Source organism: Mesitornis unicolor, unplaced genomic scaffold, assembly GCF_000695765.1.
Source record: "Mesitornis unicolor isolate BGI_N332 unplaced genomic scaffold, ASM69576v1 scaffold19473, whole genome shotgun sequence".
Taxonomy (NCBI): Eukaryota; Metazoa; Chordata; class Aves; order Mesitornithiformes; family Mesitornithidae; genus Mesitornis; species Mesitornis unicolor.
In genome coordinates this window covers 52,331-75,587 of record NW_010175558.1, presented here as the reverse complement: position 1 = coordinate 75,587, position 23,257 = coordinate 52,331, and the positions used below count along the sequence as shown (strand labels likewise).

Genomic DNA, 23,257 nt, shown 5'->3' with positions numbered 1-23,257 from the left:
CCCGGAAACCTGCCAGTTTTCTTCTTTTTTTCTTTTTTTCAATGAACATGGGACATGAATAACAGGGTTCAGTTAACATAATTTATTTCAAATTCACTCGGTCAAGAGTGGTGAACTTCCACACAAGCACCTGATTAGGACAGTTGCACTTCGTTTCAACTTAAATGGTTTTGGTTGTTAAACACTTAAGGCGTACGCTAAGGTCTCTCTAACACTTAAGGTCCCTGAATTAAAAATATGACTGTGGAAGCTGCAGGCAGCCACAGCCATGTCTCCAACACACGATGGCGCCAAAAGCCCAGAGATCCCAGCGATGGGCTCAATAACCTGGCAGGCGGTTGCTGCTTTTTACAGATCTTCTCTACAGCGATGACAGGTTATGAAAGAAAAACAGCCCACAGCGTCCTCCTCCCCTACACAAGGCTCCTTCAAAAACGCATATACTTTTAAGAAAGCTCTCGCTGTGCTGATGAAGCTCGGTGAGGCTGATGGCAGAAGCCTGTGATACCTCTGCTGACTCTCCTCCTCAACAGGGACTGAATTATCTTGGCAAATTCTGCAAGAGTCCCAGCAAACGCTATCACTGACTTGATTGATTTACACTGGGCAGAGAGAGGTGGGATTTACTGCACCTGGCAGTATCATGCACAAGCACTGCTAATGAGGGAGCTGAAAACAGCAAATATAGATGAATCTTGTCAATAAAATATTTAATGGTCTGCTAAATAACTTCCAGATATTTAAGAGTTTAGGTATTCAAGAGCTGCAATTTGATAACCTTGGCTATTAAGTTCCAGACTACACCAGCCTGACGTTGATCTAGCAGGCACTAAATCTGCAACAGCCAGAAGCTCCAATCAGAGCCAGGGACCAATGTGGTGCGTGTCACACTGGTCAGCAACCAAATTCTTCAGAAAATAAGTTTTATCTCTCCCCACAGCTCTGCCTTTAGGCTGAGGGTGCACAAAGAATAAAAATGCAATGCAATCAAACTGACTGAAATGTTGAAAGCCATCCTCACACCAGCCAGAGCAGAGCTCCTAAAGCACTGGCTAGGTTTTCTGACTCCAGTGGGTTTCAGCATCCTGTCCTCTACACGGTGGTACGTTCTTTTTACACGGTGTCTTACTCTCGTCAAAGTGAATTTTAAACACACTCTGTAACCTTTAGAGGTATCTGCATGGCCCTCATTTTGTTCTTCCTGAATATGACAGATTACCTGTGGATTGCCTACTGTGTACGATCACTGATATGGAACAGAACGTGAGTTGCTCATGATCCATCACTCTGCCATGATACAGTCCTGCACGCATTCGAAATAACCATACAAAGCCAAGTAGGTTTTTGTTTTGTTTTTAAATGAGCTTCATTTAAAAAAATCACCTGCTTAAGTTGTTCCAACCCAATGCAGAACTGCAAAGTGATCACAGGTAAATACATTATTTCAAGGTGACCTATTTGCCTTATTTTTGCAGCCTTCAAGGAACTGTTACAACCTTCAACCATGGAATTAATAATTCCAGCAATATAATCTCACATCTATGTAAGGTCTTTAATCTCAAAGACTCCTGTGTGTTATTTCAAACTTGCATTGACATGCAAACTATAGACAAGGTTCCCTTGTCTCCTCTGATAGCACAACCAAGAGGGCAGAAGTACAGCATCTATCACTTCAGCAACGTGCAGCAGCTTAAAGGAGTCCATGAGACAAAACAGAACCTTGCAGGGAAGATGTAAAAGGTGCTTAGGCTATCTCTGACTGGAGCTTCTGGAATTTGGTCAGGCAACTGAGTTAACATGAGACACCCATGCATCAAGATGCTCTGAAGCTCTGCCTTCTCTGCTCTCCACAGGATGACATTTCTGGCAGGTCAGAGCTCCCATCTTTAGACTCCTAAGGACAGCACGGGGCTGTGACAGCTTGGGAAAAATCTCATGCCCTAATGCCTACCTCTGCTTTTGTAACCTCACACAGGGATCACAAAAGGTGCAAAGGTTTATTTGAGTCTCTCTCACGTGAATGGAACAAATTATATATAAATGCACTTATTTCCTTAACAAAAAAATAAAGAGAAGGATGAGCCACTGTTCTGTCGCAAGCAATTATTTTTCTGGAGGATAATATATTATCAGAACAAATTTCCACTGGGCCAACGGCACGATCCTGGCACTTCACCATGTGCTGAACCAGCACCTAAGGTTTAGGCTTTAATAGTGCTGTCTGGAAGCTTTAGATGACGTTTATCAAAGCTTTCCCTTTTCAATTCTTATTTTAAACATATGTGCTGTGTGTAGACAACATAAGGAGATCATTCAGCACGTCTGCAGTGACAGCGAGGCTCAAACTGGAATCTAAGTCACAGACACGTTTGATTTTTGGAGAAGTTTGATTTTGGTCTGTGATCGGAAGGAGACCTATGAAAGAAAAAATCCAAGTGTAATTTGGGCAAAGGTCTGGACCTGGGCCTAAGACCAACTCGCCAAGGCCAGCTCTGTCCTCTGAGTTTTCCCCCCACCCCCTGCTGCTGCCAACCCAGCACCCCAGTGTCCCTTTGGGAAGACTCCCAGCATGTGCTCAGCTATAGACGCAGCAGACACTATTGCAGAACTAGCAGCTGCCCACTGAGGTAAACCAGAGCCCCTTTTAATATAATTTTTATATCTTATGCAGTATTGAACAGGATTATTCAAAAGCGAAATAATGGGGAAATAAAGGGAATTAAATTTTCTCCTGACAGCAGGCTTCAGTACTGTTCAGCGGGGAGCTTGACGTTACCAGCAGCACACATACACACACGGAGGCTGTAGGAAAGAGGAATGAACTCTTCCAAGGCAGGAAAGGTGGTGCCAAGTGTCTCAGCCCAGTGAGCATGAACCCACGGCTTCCTCCAAAGAGGTTAGTTAATGTACATTGGAAATTTTCAGAACCTCTTAAAATGGACATTTATAGCACAAACTTCAGACCGGTGGAACAGAAAAAAAGATATATGCAGCTCACCTTTACCATAATTATTAATTTACTCCCTTAATAAAATGTGGCAGAGAAATAATTTATAATAATGTTTCACCAGTAGCAGATACAGTTGCACTGTTCTTTAACTAAAGGGAAAGTTAAATTCTTAATGTGGCTCTAGAGCAACTTAAAAGGTTAAATCGCAGGATCCTAACCTGCATGAAAGGATTTTGCAGAAAATACAGGGTTGAATTCACTTTAGAGTGCTCTGCTGTGAGGACAGCACTTACACAGTTGAGGAGCTCAGTACAGAGTCTCAATGATTTATAGCCTTATCTCTATTCAGGTGCCATCTATAGAGCATATGTATTGCACAATATTTGATAAGAATCCAGTTTAGAAAATAGTTTTGAAAGGATATTGTCAGTACTACTTCTAAATTATTTTTATTTTTTCCTGCATTATAGGCAATACTCTCTTTGAGGCTATAAAAATCCAGCTAGTTGACAATTTTATTTCTGCCATGTTTCTAATGCAGCAAAAACCATCATGGCTCCCTTTGGTTTACTGTTGTAAATGGGAAACCCAAGTGAATTTTACTCCCCATGGAAGACCATACACAATTTACAACAAGATACTGCACTGCATTATATTATACTACTTACTATGACAAGGATTCCAGTTTTTTCTTTAAAGCATGCAAGACTATTTTCCCAGAAGCTCCCTCACTGCAATTTTTAATATAATCACAACGTTCTTGATCAAATGTTTTAATGCTTTCAGGACATCAGTCAACAGCAGCACTTTCAGTTCACACAATTAATGCTGTCTGTACTAATACCATTACAGGATAGCTCGAGAGATGCATATATCATTAATGAGTTAACTGCTGATAATGGCAGCCTATGAGTCTCTTCTGTAAAATCACACAAACATACTAAGAACAGGGATCTGAATAACTACTGGTTTTTAGTAATTAATTTAAAATACAGAGAGTGGGATAAATTTTCAGGATATATTCCCTACTAAGACACCCATTAACAACTTAGATCTCTCAGGCACATATTCATGACCTAGCTGTTTTATGTGAGCATGTATTAACACAACCACCTTCCCCCACTCCTATAAAGGCTACAGATTTCATTACTCTCAAATACCCTTTCATAAAGACTGCCTTTTCTTTCCTTTCCTTCTAGTGACCATCAGTGCAGGACTGGCAAGAAGCTCTCTCAGGAATCAATGCACAGCTCTTCCAGCCCAACATCTGTGACCAGCTGCAGCACTTTTAACTAATAACACAAAGCCAGCTCCCAAACTCACATTTCTCATTTGGTAAGGGAAGTTATCAGTGATACACCAGGGCCTCATAATTAATCTATAGGAGAATATAGCAGAGATTTGACAACAGCTGGTGAATATTCAGGGTTTGGGGTTGATTTTTTGTTTGGCCTTTTTTTGAGATGTATCTACTTGAGCCAGCATCAAATAAAGCTATGAAAAAAGTCGTCATGAAGTCCTTTTGCATAACATTCCTAATACTGGATCAATGCTGCCTTTATACAGTTTATGGAGAATTATAAAATACATGGTCATCTTTGAGACAGCGGGAAAGAGGAGTCAGCAGTCTGCTCCAAGTTACCTTTTTTCTCCATTCGCTTCATATCCATCAGCTTCTCCACGTTGTTGGGATCGTTCAGCCACAGCTGCATGCGGACAAAAGGTTCCCGTCCCTTCAAACTCAGCTTGTGCCAGGGCTTCGGGCGAGCCAAAAGGTCTGAGACAGAGCCTTGTGTTAGCCCTAGGATTGTCTCCCCAAACAAACGCTGACCTAATACAAAATTGAGAATCGTATGAATTAATTCAGCTAAGAGATGAGGCCAACTAAAAAAACAGAACACATCTATGAGATCATTCGTCAATTATCCTTACTTCAAAATTGCTTGAAAACCCAAAAGAAACATTTAGAAGAATAAAAGTTCTGGCCCCCACTAGAAGTGTAAATATCGAGCTTTAGTTTAATCCTTAGGATCTGACTACAGCAAAGAGGGAAGCTCAACACGTTTGGAGACCAGGACCTTACAGTGAAACTGTGTGCAAAAAATAAAATTAATGAGATTAAAAATAAACTGAACTTTTGTCTAGGCAGGCAACTAATGAGAGCAGTGAGGCTACTTAGTTCTTATGCAGGAGGGTAGTGCCACAGCTTTGTTCCAACAGGGCAATCCAAACCTTTCAAGTAGTCAATGAACCAAGACTAATGCAACCCCCTCATCCAGCAACAGTCCTGTGAGTGTCCTCAAAGACAAATGTACATATTTTCTGTGTTGTACTATCTGTGGTGTTCTAACTGTGTCCTACCAACTATAGATAAACACTCTCTACAACGTAACAGGGTTTTTTTACAGCCTTTACAGTACTTCTAGTTCAGAATACTTTTTAGTTCTCTTTCAAAATGCTGTCATTTAGCAGGGGAAAAACTGCATATGCTTTTCAATGTACTGCATTTGCATTTGTATTGGTAACACTAGTTTTACATGGTTAATATTTAACTTATCAAGGAGTGTGGAAAATGCCAGTGGAGCTCAAACCCAACCATAGCTGGTTTTCTGAACTCCTCCACTTCAGTGTTCTTCCTAAGCTAAACTGCCTTGATATGCAACAGCTTTTGTTACAAGACAGAGCCTGAAGTCATCTGAGTCATCGCCAGTGATGTCTGATAGAAGCACAACTATCATGTATTTTCAAGGTAACCCTAAGATCTTCCCATACCGACCAAGTTCAGGCCTCAGGGTCTTGTCTGATCCACAGCTATTGATTGCCCTCTAACACAGAGCAGAACGCTTTCCCTTTGCTTCCTAGCAATGCCAGCAGCCTGAGCCAGTGGCAACAAACAGCTCCCTATGGGCCAGTGCAGATGTGTGGGGGGTTGTGCTCCTGCAGCTCTGCAGGACATGCCTGTGCTTGCAAAAGCTCCTGCTTTCATGGCCTCCTGACACAAACAGGTTGTGGAAAATATCTGCTCTTTAACTCCAAGAATCTCCTCCTTAAGAACATCCCAAGACTATTGCCCTGGTGGCTTTTTTATTGCCGGTACGGGGAAAGGAGGGAATGTGGGACCAGTTAGAAGTGTCGAATGCCCCATTCAGGTGTGTGGGGCAGGTGGGTCTGCAAAGCTTTTGGAGAAAGCAGCTGAGACAATGAAAGGCAGAAAGGGAAAACAAGGACAGGACTAACATGACACAATCTGCTAATAAGATCTAAAACCAACCCTGAAAATGGTTCTACCAGACTGAACAGAAACCGAAATTCAGAATTCACTTAAGTTCCTAAGTAATAAGTGATTTTCCACTACTCTCAGTATCAGGCAAATCAGACAAAAGTAGTAATTCAGGGCCAATTTTAGATCATGCATATTGCAGAGTTAACCTCCTCCCTGTTCGTATTTAAAAACTTCAGTAAGGCCTCATCTTTACCTTTAATCCTCCCAGCTACTAGCAAGGTAAGACAGCCACTTTAAAAATCTTTTAATTTGCCTTTGTAAATAACTTTCCTTTACTGATCCCCTCAGTTTCTAACCCCAGGCTGTGCTCAGGCTGAAACACCATGAGTGTTTGTTTGTTCCAGTGGCCACGAGAGCTCCGATAGCCACTGTGCAGTGCCAGTGTGGCCACTGTGACTGCCCATGTGGCTGCACAGTAATTCAGAGCAGGGACCTGAACAGAGTCAAGCCAATCTACCAGGAATAAAACGGCCTCTTTGGACTCAGGCCAACTGGTCTGGTTTATTGTGTGGCCACGTGAACAGGAATACCAGCATAAACTTGCAAAAGGGACAGTAACAAGCAGCCCAGATCAGGTACTAGCAATGCTGCTGAAGGAAATGAACTGCAAACTACAGCCTAAAAATGAAAAGTGCAAATGTGGAAGGAGGTAACATCATGTTCTCTAGGTGTCTGGAACAAAGCTAAAGATGTATGTGTCATTTATTTTGTCCCAGGATGTGGCAGGACAGGGTAAAACACCTGAAAGACTTCCAAGCTAATGGGGAATGTGTTAGAAATCATTCTCAGGAGGGAGCAGGTGCATCACACTCCACCTTCATTGGAGCGCTATTGATAACTGAAATATTTTTTAAGCACAGGTTTTCTAAAAATCCTGCTAATTCTCCCCATGTTTTACCCCAATAGCCTTCATGCCTGTTCCCACTGACGTAGCTCCTCATGGACAAAGCTTTCTGTAAATCATGCTGGTTTCATGGTCAGTCCTGGTCCCTTCTGCAAAATCCCCACCACTGCAGTCCTTCAATAGCTCACCGCATTTGCTTCCCTCTCTAAGTTATATGTTGCCCACCAGGGAATCACTGAAAACAGTACGACATTTGGGACTAGGAACACCAGCATCATCTCAGTGTTAACGCTGCCAGCTCCGTTTGCGAAAACGGTGACTGCTGAACGAATGCTAAAAGGCATGGGAGGAGAGACCCACCAAACACATCCTGAATGGTCCTGCACAACCGTGGTCTCTACTGGCTGATGATACTGGAACAACTGAGCCACCACCAGTTGCTTAAGACAGGTTCACAAGGCCCTGCGGCCCCAGACAGAGAAACCTGTGCACCGAGTCAATGTGGTGCACTAGCACACTGAGGGCACAAAAGGAGACATTGAAACTGGTTCCACACCTAATGCAGAGTTTGGGGCACATTTCCTGGCTCTTCTGCTGCTTTTTAGGCTTGTCAGCCACACTGTAGGAAAACAAAAATCATGGGAAATAAGACGACTAAGTAAAAATAGCATCAAAGCAAATGCAAACAAAAATACTTTTTCAAACCTCTCTGGCACACCAGAGCAGGTACAGCACATTTTGCCCAAAAGCTAGGGGCTTGAACCTGCAAACCCTTACTGTGATTTGTGGCTCTATCTCTACATTATCTCCACTGAACAAGCATCCACAATCTGCCTATGCCAACGTGCACGAGGAAGTAATTCTGCTGGGTTCAGTGGAGCACAATCTCATGCAGGGTATGTCCACAGTCGGGGCCTTTTTCTTTTTTTCTCAAATTATGTTAAACAAGAACTTGCAACCTCCTCCACCCCAGTATTTTACCCCTTTAAAAAAAAATAATCTAAGATAGTAGCACATTATTCTGTGTCTAGCCAAAAAAAGGCTTCATTTCATCCTAAATAATAAAGGAGTTTAAACTTCTACAGTCAGAATGTTCAGATGATGTGGATGAACTCTTCTCACATAAGCATCATCAGCACTCCAAACCAAAAGATATCTTTTTGGTGCCATCTCTAGTGAATGGAGAGAAGCTGGGACTTCTGGAGAGTGATTCATCCCAACCACCTCAGACATCTATTTTGGACATCTAAACACAGGTGAGATGAATCCCATGCTAAGCCCCAGGAGCACTTACAGGTAACACTGGGGCCTTACTGCCTTCCTGCTAGAGACTTTAAAGGACCCCTAAAGGTTTCCCAATGGCTTGTGAGGGAAGCAAGTGTTAAACACCTAAGAAGTAGTGAGGCATAGGGACAGTATTGAGCGTGGATTTCCCATACGCAGATCAGGTTACTCTTTTTGACGATTCCAAATACGTAGCAATATCAACATTACACTTAATTTGACACTCAAAAACTCATCTGTAAGCAAAAGCAGCCTTACTTTTGCATATCTCTAAGCAAAATAACCGCATGACCCCATACACTTATCTATAGGCTCATGTAAATCTCAATCAAGACTGAATTTACCCTCCTAAGCTCTAGAGGTACCCTAAGCTCTTGCTTGCGATGCACCTCCCTCTCCAGTCGTGCTGGATTCCTCTATGTCGCCTATGTCTAAAATGCTGGGGCCTTGAATCTATAAGGATGGGGGAAAACAGCATTTCTCGAAGGGAGATCTCAGTGGCTCTGGAGTTTTGGTCTTGACAGCCTGCTGGGACTGTATTTAGGGAGGTGGGAGTCATATCTGGCTGATGAGCCAGGAGAAGAGCTTAAGAAGAGCAAGGGTATGATGAAATTTTAAGTAGAGTGTGATAATCTGAAAGGATTTTTCTACCAGTTTAAAAGAAAATATTTTTTTAACAGATTAAAACTTAGGCCAAAGTCAAACCCAAGTATTCTCGTAAACATCTACTGAAATACGGCTTAAAATTAAAAGCATGAACACTGTCAATTTATGTCAGTCAAGAAACGAGAATAAAGCTATTTACCAAGATTGTTGTCCGTTAGCACTTCTTTGACCCTCTTCGTAATGCCGTACGTATCCAGCTCAGGGGACATAGCGACCAGTTCTTGAATGCTGAGTGCCGAGTGGCCTGACAGCGGCAAAGGAGTTGTAGACTGGGATTCAGAAGCAGGCGGCTCGCTAGATTCTTGGGATTTGCCATCCTTACTTGTCTCTATAGTGGGACAGGGCTGCTGTACCAATTCAGTCAGGCTTTTCACTGATTCACTGGAACTCATGGGAGATTCAGGAGCAGGACTGCAACTGGCAGAAGTCTTTGGAGTGCTTTCTGTAATTAGAAAAATATGAAAGTCGTCACTTAGCATAATTGTCATGTTTTGATTGCAGGAATTTTCCTTCTCATTTATATTCTACCTACTTAAAGAAATGCCTAAGTATGTAAAATCCTACTTGTTATGACTTAAGTTTCTAAAAGCCTCTTTTTATAAACAGAATTATTTTCTAATTTTATCTTGAGTAATCTCTGATTTCTCCTAAAGACAAGAAGTACGAATACAAATAAAAATCAGGAAAGAATGACGTGCAATACTCTGTAAGTTTGAGAGAAATTTCCTTGGTCAGTAAATCTCATAGGCTTGCCCTCCATAACATTTTTGTATAAGGATGCTTTTAAATCTACCATTATAGACTGGTTTAAGCCTCCTTCTGTGTTGGAACTTGTAAGAAACTCATTCAGCCACTATTTGTAGTGTCAATGAGGGATTTTCTACAACTGATACAACTTTATATCTTGAGAGTGTTATTGATTCCATTTTGTTTCTTATCACTCGCATCACATTTTTGCACTTCTCTTTGCCCAGAAATAACTTAACAAGATTAAAATACAGTTTGTAATTATGTTGTATTAATTAACGTGTTTGAGAATCCTACACAAAGATAGCTAGTGGATCAGGAGACACCCAAATCTGTTATTGTGACACTTTGTTTAAAAGAAAGCTTTCTAAATCTGTTAATTTGCCAGCAACAATAGGTTCTGTTTTAGAATAATAGAATGCTGTTTTCTCCTAATAAATTCACATTTATCTCTAATGGAACATACCATCTGAGCTTATGCAGAAAATCCAGACATCTAAGGGTACAGTCTAAACACTTTAAAGCAACGACACGTAGACAATGTGCTTTAGAAGAACAAGATAAAGAACACAAGTGATTTCCCATTCACAGCTCTTCCCCATTTTTGTGGGACTGCTTCCTTCTCCTTGCCGTTAATCACACATATTTCAGACTCATGCATCAGTGCATTTGTCTCCAGATCTCTGGAGGAAGCTTAACAATGCTCTTAATTGTATGAGGATGAGGCGAGGCCAGTCCACCCCAAAATGTAGTCCCTCTAACAGAACTGTGTTTCCCCGAGCACCAACGCTACCACGAGAGTGGTTCACTCTGCAGCATCAGTTCCCGTCACTACCACGGCGATGGCTGATAGCAAATTCCACTATTTTTCACGTTTGTTTGTTATCCAGAATGTTGTCAAATCATTACAGAACACGCAGTTTGTCTAGCACAGAAACATATCCCAGACACTAAAGGAAAATACTATGTAAGTAAAAGTAGGGTTCAAATGAAGGGGGGTGCACAGTATAATTGTGGTGTTCAAGGTAACAGAAGCTTTCGCAACGCTGCACTTAGGAGCGGTTCCTTGACACACTTACATCCAGTTGCACTCTTAAACCAAACAATTGGACTTTTTCCTTAGTGCTTTATGAGAGATGCAAAAGAGGCAGCCATAAAAGGAAAGCAAGGTACATATAAATCTTTAAAGTAATAGGGACCCTACAAATCTTATTTCCTCCCTCTGTTCACCCTAGGTCATCAGACAACCGAATATAAAACCCAGCAAATGTTATTTTTGTATCAGGAGCAGCAAAGGAATTGTACTGTAAATTTGCCCTGATGCACCCATGCGAGGGACCAATTTGGCAGATCATCCATCTTGTTCACTGTACACTGTCAGGGATGGCATGAATTCCCTACATGATAAACAGATTTCTTCTCAGGTCTGTGTCCTTTAACCCACAGCAAGGTCGAAATTATGGCTGCCTAGCTAATAAACTGCACGACACTCGTTCAAGTTCCCTCTAATTTTGTCCCTTGTGCCAGCTTATACAAGTCTTACTAAATAACTAGAGCAGCTGCAAATTTCCTGTACAATTCCTCATCTGTGCACTGCAAACCACAACACACACGGAGCACAGAAAAAATCCAAAATAAAAAAAAAAAACCCCAACCACACAGGACTAGACAAAAGCATTTACTAATGCTTCTTTCTCCCTCTCCCTTCCCTGCCCAGCCTAATTATGTAAACAACAAAGGTAATCTATATCATCATCTATCACTGAACTGCTCAATGTTGCTCACATATCAGCTTATTTATTTTTTACATCACATACGCAGAGCTCACTTGAATTTCATTTTTAAGACCAATCTGCTGCTTATTTACTCAAAAAGGTAGGATTATCAGAATCTAATTTTGGAAGGCAGTACAGATGACAAACTGCTCTTTTTTCCCCCAACGAAAGGCAAGTGTCTACTGATTTCAGATGAGGTATTATGCGCATATACTACAAATAACTCAAAATATGTTCCCCATTCATTTTTAGCATTCTTCCCTTATGGAAAAACATTTTCAATATCACATAAATATTTGAGGAAAAGATCCATTATTTGGAAAAGTCAATTCAGTAATCAAATAATGCAAACATTTCCTGTTAATCTACTTAAAAAATTAAATAGACATTTAGAGTACAAGTGACTGCCGACAGAACAAAGGGGAAAATTGAATGTATTCACTATTACGGATTTAACTGTCAATCCACAGCCATTTTGCATGTTTTATGAAATAATTTGTCTGTATTCATTTCTCTCAAGTTCCTCCCAGGACAAAGGAACAAATTCAGGACATCTGAAAAAAATACATATTATGATTTCAAAAGTAGCAATTGAATGAAAATAATACATTGAAAGCTTATTTCTTTAAAACGCATTCTGCTTTTTTAACCCCGCACTGAAGAATGGCACTAACTGAAGAGTTATCCAGTTTCTTATGAGTAAGTGAAGTTCACCGAATGTTATGTTTGCATTTAGTGAGAAAGACATTGCTTTGTCAATGTGTGTGCAAAACTGCATTACAGTAGGCTGCACCACCTGTACAGCCCATAGCCACCGTTTGCTGGGGAAGTTACTTTAATAAATTCCAGATAACCTTTGCTATACCAAAGGGGTGTTGCATTTTGCTTTCCATCAGCCTGTATCAGTTTAAAACCTAAAGCAAAAGCCCAAAAGCTTCAAAATTAAGATGCTAGAGGAAAGACCTGGGGAGATCAAGAGCATCATCAGCAATGAGGTCATTGCAGATCCTGGGATTCCTTTGAAGGCTCAGGCAGCCAAAGACATCAGCCATGCCCTGCACTTTATAGAGGATGGGAGAAACAGGGTGTCCCCAAACTAACTTGGTGGAAAGATGGTGGCCATTAGGTCCCAAGCACGTGATGAAGACACAGCTCAACATGGCATTTCTAAATGATTGGTAAACTGGTGTAACTTTTGCAGAATTACAGGTTAATGTTGACAAACATCATTAAAGATTCAGATGCACCATAAATGATTTTAAGTGATCCAAATCTTCTAAATCTGCAAGTACAACTGAGTCACAAAAGAGTAAAGGTCCTACCATGCACTTTTTACATTACTAAATCAAAATATACATCTGGGGTACAGGGAAGTTAGGCACTTCCAACAAATTTTTAAAATCACATTAAAATATGCAGCATAGAAAATAATAATCTAATGCAAATCAAGTACTAGGAAGTGATCCTGCATAAATGGGCCAGCAATTTGCAATATCTGGCAGGTGCAATTGGCCTCTATTCATAGCTAAAACATGCAGACAACTGAAACACCAACAGTGGCTATTTCACAGCTGATGAAAACAGCTGAGAGAGCGCTATGACCATACAGTGAAGGTGAGCACCCAAGTCTTTGAAGGCAAATATGTCTTCATAAAGACAAAGACATCTGATGCAGCTTGCAGACACCACAGTGCTGTACTTGGGAACACATTGCTCCTGGCAGAACACATGGTTTGTTCTTAAGTCAAATTCTTCACTTTTGGTTTTTCCTACTACAATACTAGAGAGGGATGCATAATCTAAAATGAAGATATATAAACAAATGGAAACAAAGTCAACATTGTACAAATACCTTCTGTTTTCTTTTTAAATACTCTTTTACCAATATAAAATAGTTTCCCAATATAAAATTACTGCTTGAATGACCATCTTACTGCAACAAAACCACAGAACACCTGGCCCATTCCCCTGCCCACCCCTGTCTAGTTACCAATTAAGAAACTAAACAAACTTTGCAAACAATGTAGCATACAGGACTAGGGTCTGGTCTGAGCATTCTACAAAACTGGTTGAGAACCATAACAAATTGACTTTGCTTTAATTACATGAACACAGAAAATCTTTTGTGGGCTTGCACTCCTTAGCACAATGGATGAAGCCAAATGATGCTTTGGTCCCGATCCATCTCTACAACTTCCGCACAGCTTCTATCAGGAGAGATCCAAAAGAGCCAGAAAACAAGGGTTCAGTCTCAATACACTGGCTACGATGGTTTTCCTGGACTAACATTAGATTTATTCATTCTTCTCCAACTATATTTCCAACTCTGGGGTCAGGTCCCCAGTACTGGATCCTGGCTCCTGAATTGCTTGTAGAACATTTTGGACTATGATTATGCCACTGGTGGCCTACAAATGACCTGAAAACATTTTCCCCAATGCAGTATCGACCTGACATATTCCTCTACAAGGTCTGATCATGTTCTGCCACAGTAATGCAATAAAATCTCTACAGGGTTCTCTACACGAACCGCAGGCTGCACTGGGCTCCCCTCCTGCAGCACTCCTGAGCAGCACCTGCTCTGCTGCGGGACCTCAGCAGTCAGAGACACATAATTATATTCTGCTAAACTGCAAGGCACTGGTCAAGAATGACCACTTTTGTGATTGAGATGTACAGGAACTCTTCTGTAGGAAGTACTCTAACATGGCTCTCCATCCAAAAGCAGCAGTATAGCTCAGATTCACGGCACACTTCAGCTGGATCCTCCTTCCGAAGCTCAGATACACCTCAGATACATCTCAGACACAAGGACTTGCAGGTGACGCCTGCGACAACCTCCCCAGAAAATCACAGATATCTACATGACCTGACACCAGTCCCGGATGTATTCCCCTCAACAGAGGTATCTAGATGACGGAGCAGCGTTGAGACACGGATACTGTTTCACCAGTCCCAGAGGCATCGCGCTGCTGTCTGCCAGCACCGGCAGATTCCTCCACTGGAATTTCTTGTGCGCATTTTGAGAGCTGCAGCTTTGCCACTTCTGCTCAGATCCTGCCTTGACTGCTGCAGCCGTGGCAGCAAACTGACTTTATGCCTACTTGTAAATCAAAAGTTCAGAGCAAAGATTTGAACAAGAGCATCTGAATTCGCAAGCACAAACCACAAGCTCAAGGCATGGAGCCTCTCCTCCCAGCTCTCTCACCTGCCTGGGAAGAGCACGCTGTGCTTCTGCAGCTCAGGAACCGCAGGGAGATTAAACTGCCCAACCTGCACTGCTAACAGAAGCTCAGCTAATAACCTGCGAAAGGACTCACGAGGAATGAGGTCCAGAACATGGAGAAGTTGAGGAAGACCATGCAGAACACAGAAGGTACTCAGGGGCCTCTAAAAGGATTATGAAAAATATTATATTCTAAAGACAGCAGGGAGACAAGAGCTGCCTTAAGTTTCAGAGCAAAGTGGATTGAAAAAGCAGATCCACTATAATTTTCAGAGACAAATCTCTGTAGTTTATCTGATCCACTATTTAAATTTCAATACACAGTCCTCTATCTGCAGTAATAATAACCTAAATTCCATTTAGTGTTCATTTGAGCAGTCAGGATAAAGTCATTTCTTATTATCTCCCCACTGTGTAAAAAACAGCTTGAAGGTAGGAAGTCAGCAAGCATTTTCACCAAAAAGTAATTATTGTAAGTGACATTTTTACTGCTGGCATGCCATAAGGCGAACTGCGCATTTGGAAGGACAAGTTGCTAAAACAAAATGACAGGGTACTCTGTGACATTCCGACAAGAACCCAAACATGATTTAACTGGCGCTTGGTTTGATGCACCACTTTTCGTAATGTCCAAAGCTCCGGCTTCAGGTCCACGCTAAACCAGTCAAATTCAAAGTTCCTCACTGAGGAACAGCGAGAGCCGCTGCGTCCTGCGCAGAGCGGAACGGGAAGGCAACGAAGCATCCCCTGCTCTGCTCGTTCCCTTTACGGCAAATTAGTAGGGAAGATGAAAGCAGACAAATGTGGACAGGAGATTTCTCCGCAACCTCTTAAAAGAGCATTTGCTACTTCAGGGCCTTGCATTTACCTCCTCGTGCAGATGAGTTAATGGATAACAACAGACCTGGCAGGTTGCCTGAGATCAAAGTGTCTCATACTGGGACTGGATTAGTTTCTGTTTTCCCCTGATGATTAGGCTGCCCATTCTATCGAATTTGTAGACCAAAAACCAGGTTATGTTGTCCTGAGAATCAGGACCTGATCACAGAGCTGATCAATGGAAACATCCTGAGGACAACCACGTTGCTCTCTTTCCTGGGGTCCGAAAATTTCAGGCGGAGATTTTTTTTCTCTGACCTTCTATCAGATTTTACCTTTAGCAATGGCTGGCTGTGCAGGATCTTCTAAAGCATCGTCACAACTCTCCTTTGCTAACAGTGGTGCAGTGCAACACATCCCTCTTCTAACTAATTAAAAGAAAATTGAATGCTTTCTCTCAGGTAGTGGTTTTGGTGGATTTACCTTAAGTGAGTTAACCTTGCCTATTCACAATTTGCAAATTAATGTGGCTTATGAAAATATGATCCTCCCAACAGTTACAAACTCCCACAGTTATATGGAGTATACAAACCTCCCTACAGCGTGCACACATAATGATCTAATGTACGTAGGTACATGCAGTTATAGTTGCAAGTGCTTGCTACAGTTATGAGTATAGATTTCCACCATGACCGTAAAGGTTTTGTTTGTTTGCTTGTTTTGCAAATGTTGTAACTTTGGGGAAAATGTTATTTTGGGTCTTGGCTCAGAGGGAAATTTTATGTGGATGGGGGAGGGATCAAAAGAAAACCCCTTTAGGAAAGTGTGCAGATGTATGCACGTCCGTACTGAAAGGAGAGGAAACCAGTTTTGGTTAACTCTGAAATTACTGGGGCAATGCTAAAATTAAAGGTCTGCACATGAATATACGTTCAATGATGGGAGCACATAAAACTATCTGAATGATGAAGGTAAATGTTAGAAGTACATGGAAGAAGCCGCTTCTGAGTACTGTTAAAGGATTACAATGCTTTAGTGCAATTTTATGTTGCCTTTTCAATAATTGTGTTAGCTTTGTGCTTGTACTAAAAAAGTATGTTTTCAGTCAATCTAGAAACCAGAGGGAGCCGGAGAAATCAGATGGAAGTTCAGAAAAAAGCAAGTAAGATGGGAGATGGCGATAGACTGATGAAGAGAGATTTACAGCTGGAAATTTAAAAGCACTTAATAGAAGTTAGTCAAGTAATTCTCCTTTCAATGAATGTGCAACAAATGGCTCAGACAGCCTTGGAAACGCCACTATTTTCCCCAGATCTACACTAAGACTGAAACTTCTCATAGCCAAGAACTGGCATCAGTATCAGTTTAAGTTATTCCTGTGCTGGCTCCACCCTTTACCTCCATTTCTGCCTGACACTGAACAACAATTGTGCTGTCCCAAGTGGCTGGGAAAAGCAAATCTGTGAACCAGATTTGAAAAACAGCTGCCTGCTCCCACACACCTGCAACACAGTATGGGTGCAAGGGATTAAGAGCCAAAGTCTAGGTCTCTTTTCTGATCTCACCTGCAGTGCAAGCCTGCTAGCAAAAGAATGTTTTTTACACCAGTCCCAGTGTTAGCATAATAAGGAAAGTCCTAGTGCAGCCCTGTGAGTTAAATGTTGCCTGCACAATGACAACTGAAGAACATCCTGTGTCCAGAGCCACCCACCCAACTTCTTAACCAACCAGAGGCACGTCTGTGTGATCTGTGCCTGCTCACTCTGGGTAGCGTGCAGTGAGGAACCATGGCAGGGAACACAGAATCACACAACCACAGAATGTTAGGGGTTGGAAGGGACCTCGACAGCTCATCCAGTCCAACCCCTGCCAGAGCAGGATCACCAGACCAGGTCACACAGGAACACGGCCAGGCGGGTTTTGAATGTCTGCAGAGAAGGAGACTCCACAACCTCTCTGGGCAGCCTGGGCCATGCTCTGTCACCCTCACAGTGAAAAAGTTTATCCTCATGTTCAGATTGACCCTCCTATGCTCCAGCTTGCTCCCATTGCCCCTTGTCCTGTCATTGGCTGTCACTGAGCAGAGCCTGGCTCCTTCCTCCTGACACTGCCCTTTACAAATTTATAAAGATGAATGAGGTCACCCCTCAGCTCACAGGCTTTGATCGGGTCAGATCTTCCTCCCCACACCCTCCTCTTCCAAAGCCTTTGCCATGTGGAGTCTGGCAATGCCGTCACCTGGGTCTCACCCCGCTCTCTCTGGCCACTGCAGGAAGGCATCCCTGAACGCCCTGGCTGGTGAACACCTGCAGCCCCTTATACACATCACTTGAGTCCACACCTTGCATTAGCGGGTGCCTTCTTGCTCCCCGAGAGGTGTTTTGTGCCCCACTGATGCAAAATGCCTCAACAGCTGAAAATTTATCTCCCACACAATACATGCACTGTGCTGTGCCTGAATGTGGGGAGGCAAATCCAGGTACTCGTACAGGAGGAACGGCTGAGCAACGGCACAGAGAGCTGGATGAGTGTAAGGATGCATAAACTCAAACCAGCAAACTTCTGCGGGGATAGGAGGACTCTGGTACTTGGCTGCCCACTGCAGCGCGGATGGGCTCGGATGGGGAGTACAGGTTGCTTGGAAGGCCAGTCTGGTCATCCACCATGCCCAGAATCTTGTGCAGAAAGATACAACTGGAGTTAATCCATTGAAATGAAAAGTTGCACTGGGATGTAGCGGTCTTTGGAACAGACACACCGATCCCTGACAAACACTCAAATAAGCAGCATTACAGGACACTTTTGAAATGACCTAAAGGGAAGCACAAGGTCTCTATACAGCCGTGACCTTAAGTGCTATTTTACAACAAATGAAGGGGGGGGGGAAGAAAATGGAGAATTCTTCTAGTGGGATGTAGAGATGCACTTGGAAATATCAGAGCAGTGCTCGGGTCAGTCCAACAGCCCCAAATCCTGTCCCAGTCTCACTGGCCAGACGTGGATTAACCACACAGCAAGCACTTAGGGACAATCTCCTCAAATGCATACCAGCTCACGCATAGCTTCTTGAGCCAAAAGCAGGGTCTCTGTGTGGAAGAGTGCCGAATGAGAATTTTTTGGTTTTACGTATCACCTTGAAACAATTAGAAACACTCTCTAAAAAGAAATCAGATCTTAAATTAGGAGTTTAATGGCAAAATCACAGCTGCTTTAAAAGACACTGCTCTACTCTGCTAATCTTTCATTAATATTCAGATTTTTCTGTGTTTCTGTAACTTAGTCAGAAGTCAATATTTAGAAATAACTGCTGGAAAATATTTTCAGTAACCTTATTATTAACACAGCTTGTATGCAGAAACTATATTAAGGATTTTCTCAATATTAAAACAAATATGTCATGAAAGCAATCAATCAAGATGCCACAACCCTACACAGGTACATTTTTAGTATAATCAAAATAAATGTGTGCACAATACCTTTTGGAAAACAGAGTTAGAGCTCTTAGAGGTACTGCTGCAGTTGATGGGGTCTTTGTTGACTTGCTGACCTTGTGATTAGTGACTAACTTTAAAGCGTCACCACGTTTATGACTGTTTGTTGTCCTCCTGCATCACAAGCCTGAGTGTGAAGGTATTTCTACATCTTTCTTCAAAATTTTAACCTCTTCTCTGCGTTTGAATACATCTCCCCCACTAAACAATGTGGACATTCATTTGCTACAGGCAAAATACATATGGGATGGATCCGAGACTAATGACTGCCCCAGCAGTGAAGTCCCATCCAACATCCACAGCACACTGTGCCGCTCTTGGTCTTAGAAGAAAGCACATCAACGAAGAGCGACCCTGAACACTGCTATGCCAAATGCACTCCTCTTCGGGAGGAGCACCGGCTGAAGTACTGAAACAAAATGACATTTACATTGCACGCAACAATATTATAAAAGCTATTAAGGTACATTATTTTACACATCCTCATAATCTCTCCATACTGCTTTACTTAATTTGTGATAAAATTGTTGAGAAAGGGTACTTAATGTAGGACAGTCAGTAAAAGTAATTTATCATCTTCCCGCTTCGGTGCTCACGTTATCAGCGAACTCATTTTCTGCATTCATCATGCAATCAGCCTATTATTTGCATATTAATCAGGCAGTGGACCATGAAAGAGCTGCATCCCAGCCAAATGCTGCACTATCTCAGGAGGAACACTCAGTAATTATCATACATCAGTGTTATGATGTGGTAATTGATTATAACATCTTTCTGTTGCCCCTGGGGAGTCCCACTGCTAACCCAGCTTCAGGCATTCTGTGCAGATTTTTCTCTGAAAATTAGAGAAACCATTGCTGTCCTTTTATTAGATTTTTTTTTTTACCTTTACAACAGACAGCTCTCTGAGCATTTCCAAGTTACTTTTGTTGAGGTGGTTTTTTTTGTTGTTGTTTTTTTTTTTTAAAATGAAATCTCCATTAGGAAAAAAACCTCACCTGCTTCAGATCGGAAAAAGCAAAAAAACCCAGACCAAAACCTTTGGGCTCATTCTTGTTTGTCCTCTGTCTTTCAAGGTCTTGTGGCTTTTTAGGTGCCGGTGTTGCTTACATAATAGCCTTCCCCATCAAACACAACAAAATGTTGCAACTTCAATAGACAGTAATTGCAAAGTTCGTATAAAAGCAGTTAAGCTGCTTTATTTAGGTGCCAAATGAGAGGCTAATTTTGGTCCTCTCGTAAAGGACAAATGAAACATCTGCCAGTTCAAACTTGCACTATTTTTAGGACCCAAGTTCCAGAGGGGTAAAAGAGAGAAACAAAGAGGAGCCACAGCCTGAGCAACCCTGCAGTGCCTCTCCCGCCTCCCTCACCTGCGCAGAGCAGGGCCGGGGGGCAGCTCCCGTCCTGCACCCATCCCGACCTCCCTTTGGCCAGCAAAGAGGGAAGGGGGATGTCCCAGGAGCAGACACCGAGGTGGGCCACCTCATGCCGCACGATGGAGAAGGAAGCTTTGGCCGGGCTCTGCAGTGAGGCTGAGCTGGTGAGAAGTCCTCGCAAGGACAACGCTGCTCTCCTGCCCTGGGAAGGTCTCATCGGACAGACTCAGTGCTGACAGCAGCATGGGGATATTGTGTCCAGCTCAGGTTTTGCCAATAAACAGTATTCAAACAGTGCCCAAATTATTCTGGGGAACAATCATTCTTTGCAACCCCACTAAAGGGCATTACAGATACAGCCAAAGAAACAAGGATCTTCAAAGCTGCTATCAGCAATAGTTTTGACAAGAATAAATATGGGACATGTACTATCAGGCCTATTTTTAATTTCTTGTTGTCGTTACATTTTCTCATTAGGCTTATTAATTGGGTATTTTTCTATTTTCACGTTTATTTAAATTTGATCTAAATCCACTTTGTTTTGTTTTCAATGCAAGTTGTATTTCTCATCAGATTTAAAATAACCACTGGAATCTTTCATTTGCTCTTTCTCTGGATGGCTGCTGGCAAACTTATAAACCTCCAATACCCATCACATTAGGTAAGACAAATTCATCAGTTTTTCTCCTTTCCTGCTGTACCCTAATGCAAAGGACAGGCTAGAAGGTAACTTAGACAATATTAATTTTCTGGTAATTTTCTGTTTTTTTCTTCTTGGGAGTGATTTGCTATCAAGTCATAGATAAGTCCATAATCAGAACAGGACTTCGCTGTTAGAGTCTAACAGGCTGCTTACTTCCCTGTCTCTGAGCTACCTGGCGGAGAAGACAGCTGTCTCGCAGCTCCATCCCCATGATAAGATGGGAATAACAACCTGCACGTTCAATGCTAGCATACCCTTTTCTGCAGTATTTTGGGAGGAAAATAGCCCATTATCTGTTCTTTGAATTGAAAGCAAGGTAATTTTCACCCAGCGGACGAGAATTTTGTTATTTGCTGAGCAGCGGTTGGGCTGTTACCCGGGGATGGCCGAGGGCGGGATGGCTCTCTCCATCCCACTGGAGGCAGCCACGTGGCCACAGGGCTGGACCTGCACCCCGCTCCTTTTCCCACAAGCAACCAGAAGACCAACATGAGCTTCTGCCAGCTGCCAGAGCCTCCTATTACCAACAGAAAAATATCTGCTCCCTTCGGAGAAGAGCATTTCTGACCTCTTCCGCAGCTGCCAGCCCACGGGGGACAGATCCTGGCCACCACCCCGGCTCCTGACTCCCCCGGAGCCGCCTGGTCTTCCTGTGCCACAGCACGACTGTGACGGCCTCGCTCGCGTTTCAGTGCTGCTCCAGTTATTTTTATATTTGGCTTTCTAATGTATCAGCTCATCATTTTCCACCCAGGTCCCTGTGGTTAGCAGCTGGCAGGAGAAGCCCCCTGTGTCTGCAAGTGGGGAGGGGAGGTAACGCGGGCCCCCTCCCCAAAGGACGCTGCTCATCTCCAATGCATAAGCAGAGAGAAAAGAAATGCTGGTAATTAATGAAATGAAGTAATAAGTAATGAAATGATGAACAGTGGAATTTACAGAGCTCTAATATTCAACGGCCACTGTTTCTTTTAAACAAGGCCTGGACAGAGTGCACAGAAGTGACACGCTTATGGTGATGCTGAAGTTACAGCAGAAGCAGGGATTCACAAACTACACCCACTTTTTAGCAACTACTACGCTGACTGGTACTCTCATAAACTACCTGAGAAGTGCAGCAGCAATAATGGTCAGAAAAGTTTCTTTTTTCATACAGTATTTAAAAACGTATTAATTCATTAGTTTTAATTTTAAAAACAAAGGCTTTGAGAATGAGGCATTAGTGTGCCTGGCAAAATGCTACCACAGAGTTGCACACAAGCTCCTTGCTTGCAGATCCTTCACACGCACCAAAGGAGAGTGAGCATAAAGGACCTGCATTCCCTAATTAAGCACTGAAGTAAAAAACATAGCTGCAACTTGACTGGGTAACCTCCCCAAAGCGGATGCTACAAACTCATAACCACACTTTCCCTTCAGAACCCAGTATGAATCTCTTCTTTGCTGTATTAATACAAAAAGTGTGCTGGTGCTCTGTCATTATAATTTGGCCACAAGGAATATCTGCTTCAAAACCAGTGTTCCCTCTATGATTATATATTTTACTTCAGGACTTTTGTAACAGTAAAGCTATGACCACAATGAGGCCAGAGTCATCTTCTGCAAGTGTAATGACTGGGTGGTTCAATGGACAGGAAAGAATACAACTAGGACAGGAATTTCTCTACAAATACCAACTATTTGAGGTGCTTCGCTGATGGACAAAGGACTGCGGCCATGCAAGCCAGCCTGGGGAGGCCAGTGCCAGAAGTGACCAGCTGATGGCTAGCAAGGAGACACAGTGTCATATTAAGAACTAACTTGAAACACTGGCTTCATGCTGCATTCTCCGGTCCCAGTAAGGTGCCTTGACTGCGATTCTCCCAGCTTTATTGATACCAGAAAGGCTGCCAGGATTGTTTTCATGGTCCAAATGTCAGGGAAATGGCACAGAATATGATCACACACATTACAGATGGACTACAACAGCTGCCCTTATGAGGAGCCAACTGATATCCTATGGTTTGAAATCAAGACAGCCATGACCAACTGCTTCAGAGCCACAATCTCAAGCCACCCAGAAAGAATGTGGAAATGTCACCAATATGCGTCAG

The 23,257-nt window shown here is 42.5% G+C and overlaps 1 protein-coding gene across 1 annotated transcript in view; it reads right to left on the bottom strand.

The window, feature by feature from the left end:
- The window catches only part of CUX1 (cut-like homeobox 1), a gene marked incomplete at its 5' end in the record, with an annotated part of 67,952 nt that overhangs the window by 6,103 nt on the left and 38,592 nt on the right, over positions 1-23,257 (bottom strand). Inside the window, 2 exons of the mRNA XM_010181440.1 lie at positions 4,593-4,781; positions 9,167-9,469. Of these exons, the coding sequence (XP_010179742.1) occupies positions 4,593-4,781; positions 9,167-9,469 (492 nt within the window). The remainder of the gene's footprint in view (positions 1-4,592; positions 4,782-9,166; positions 9,470-23,257) is intronic.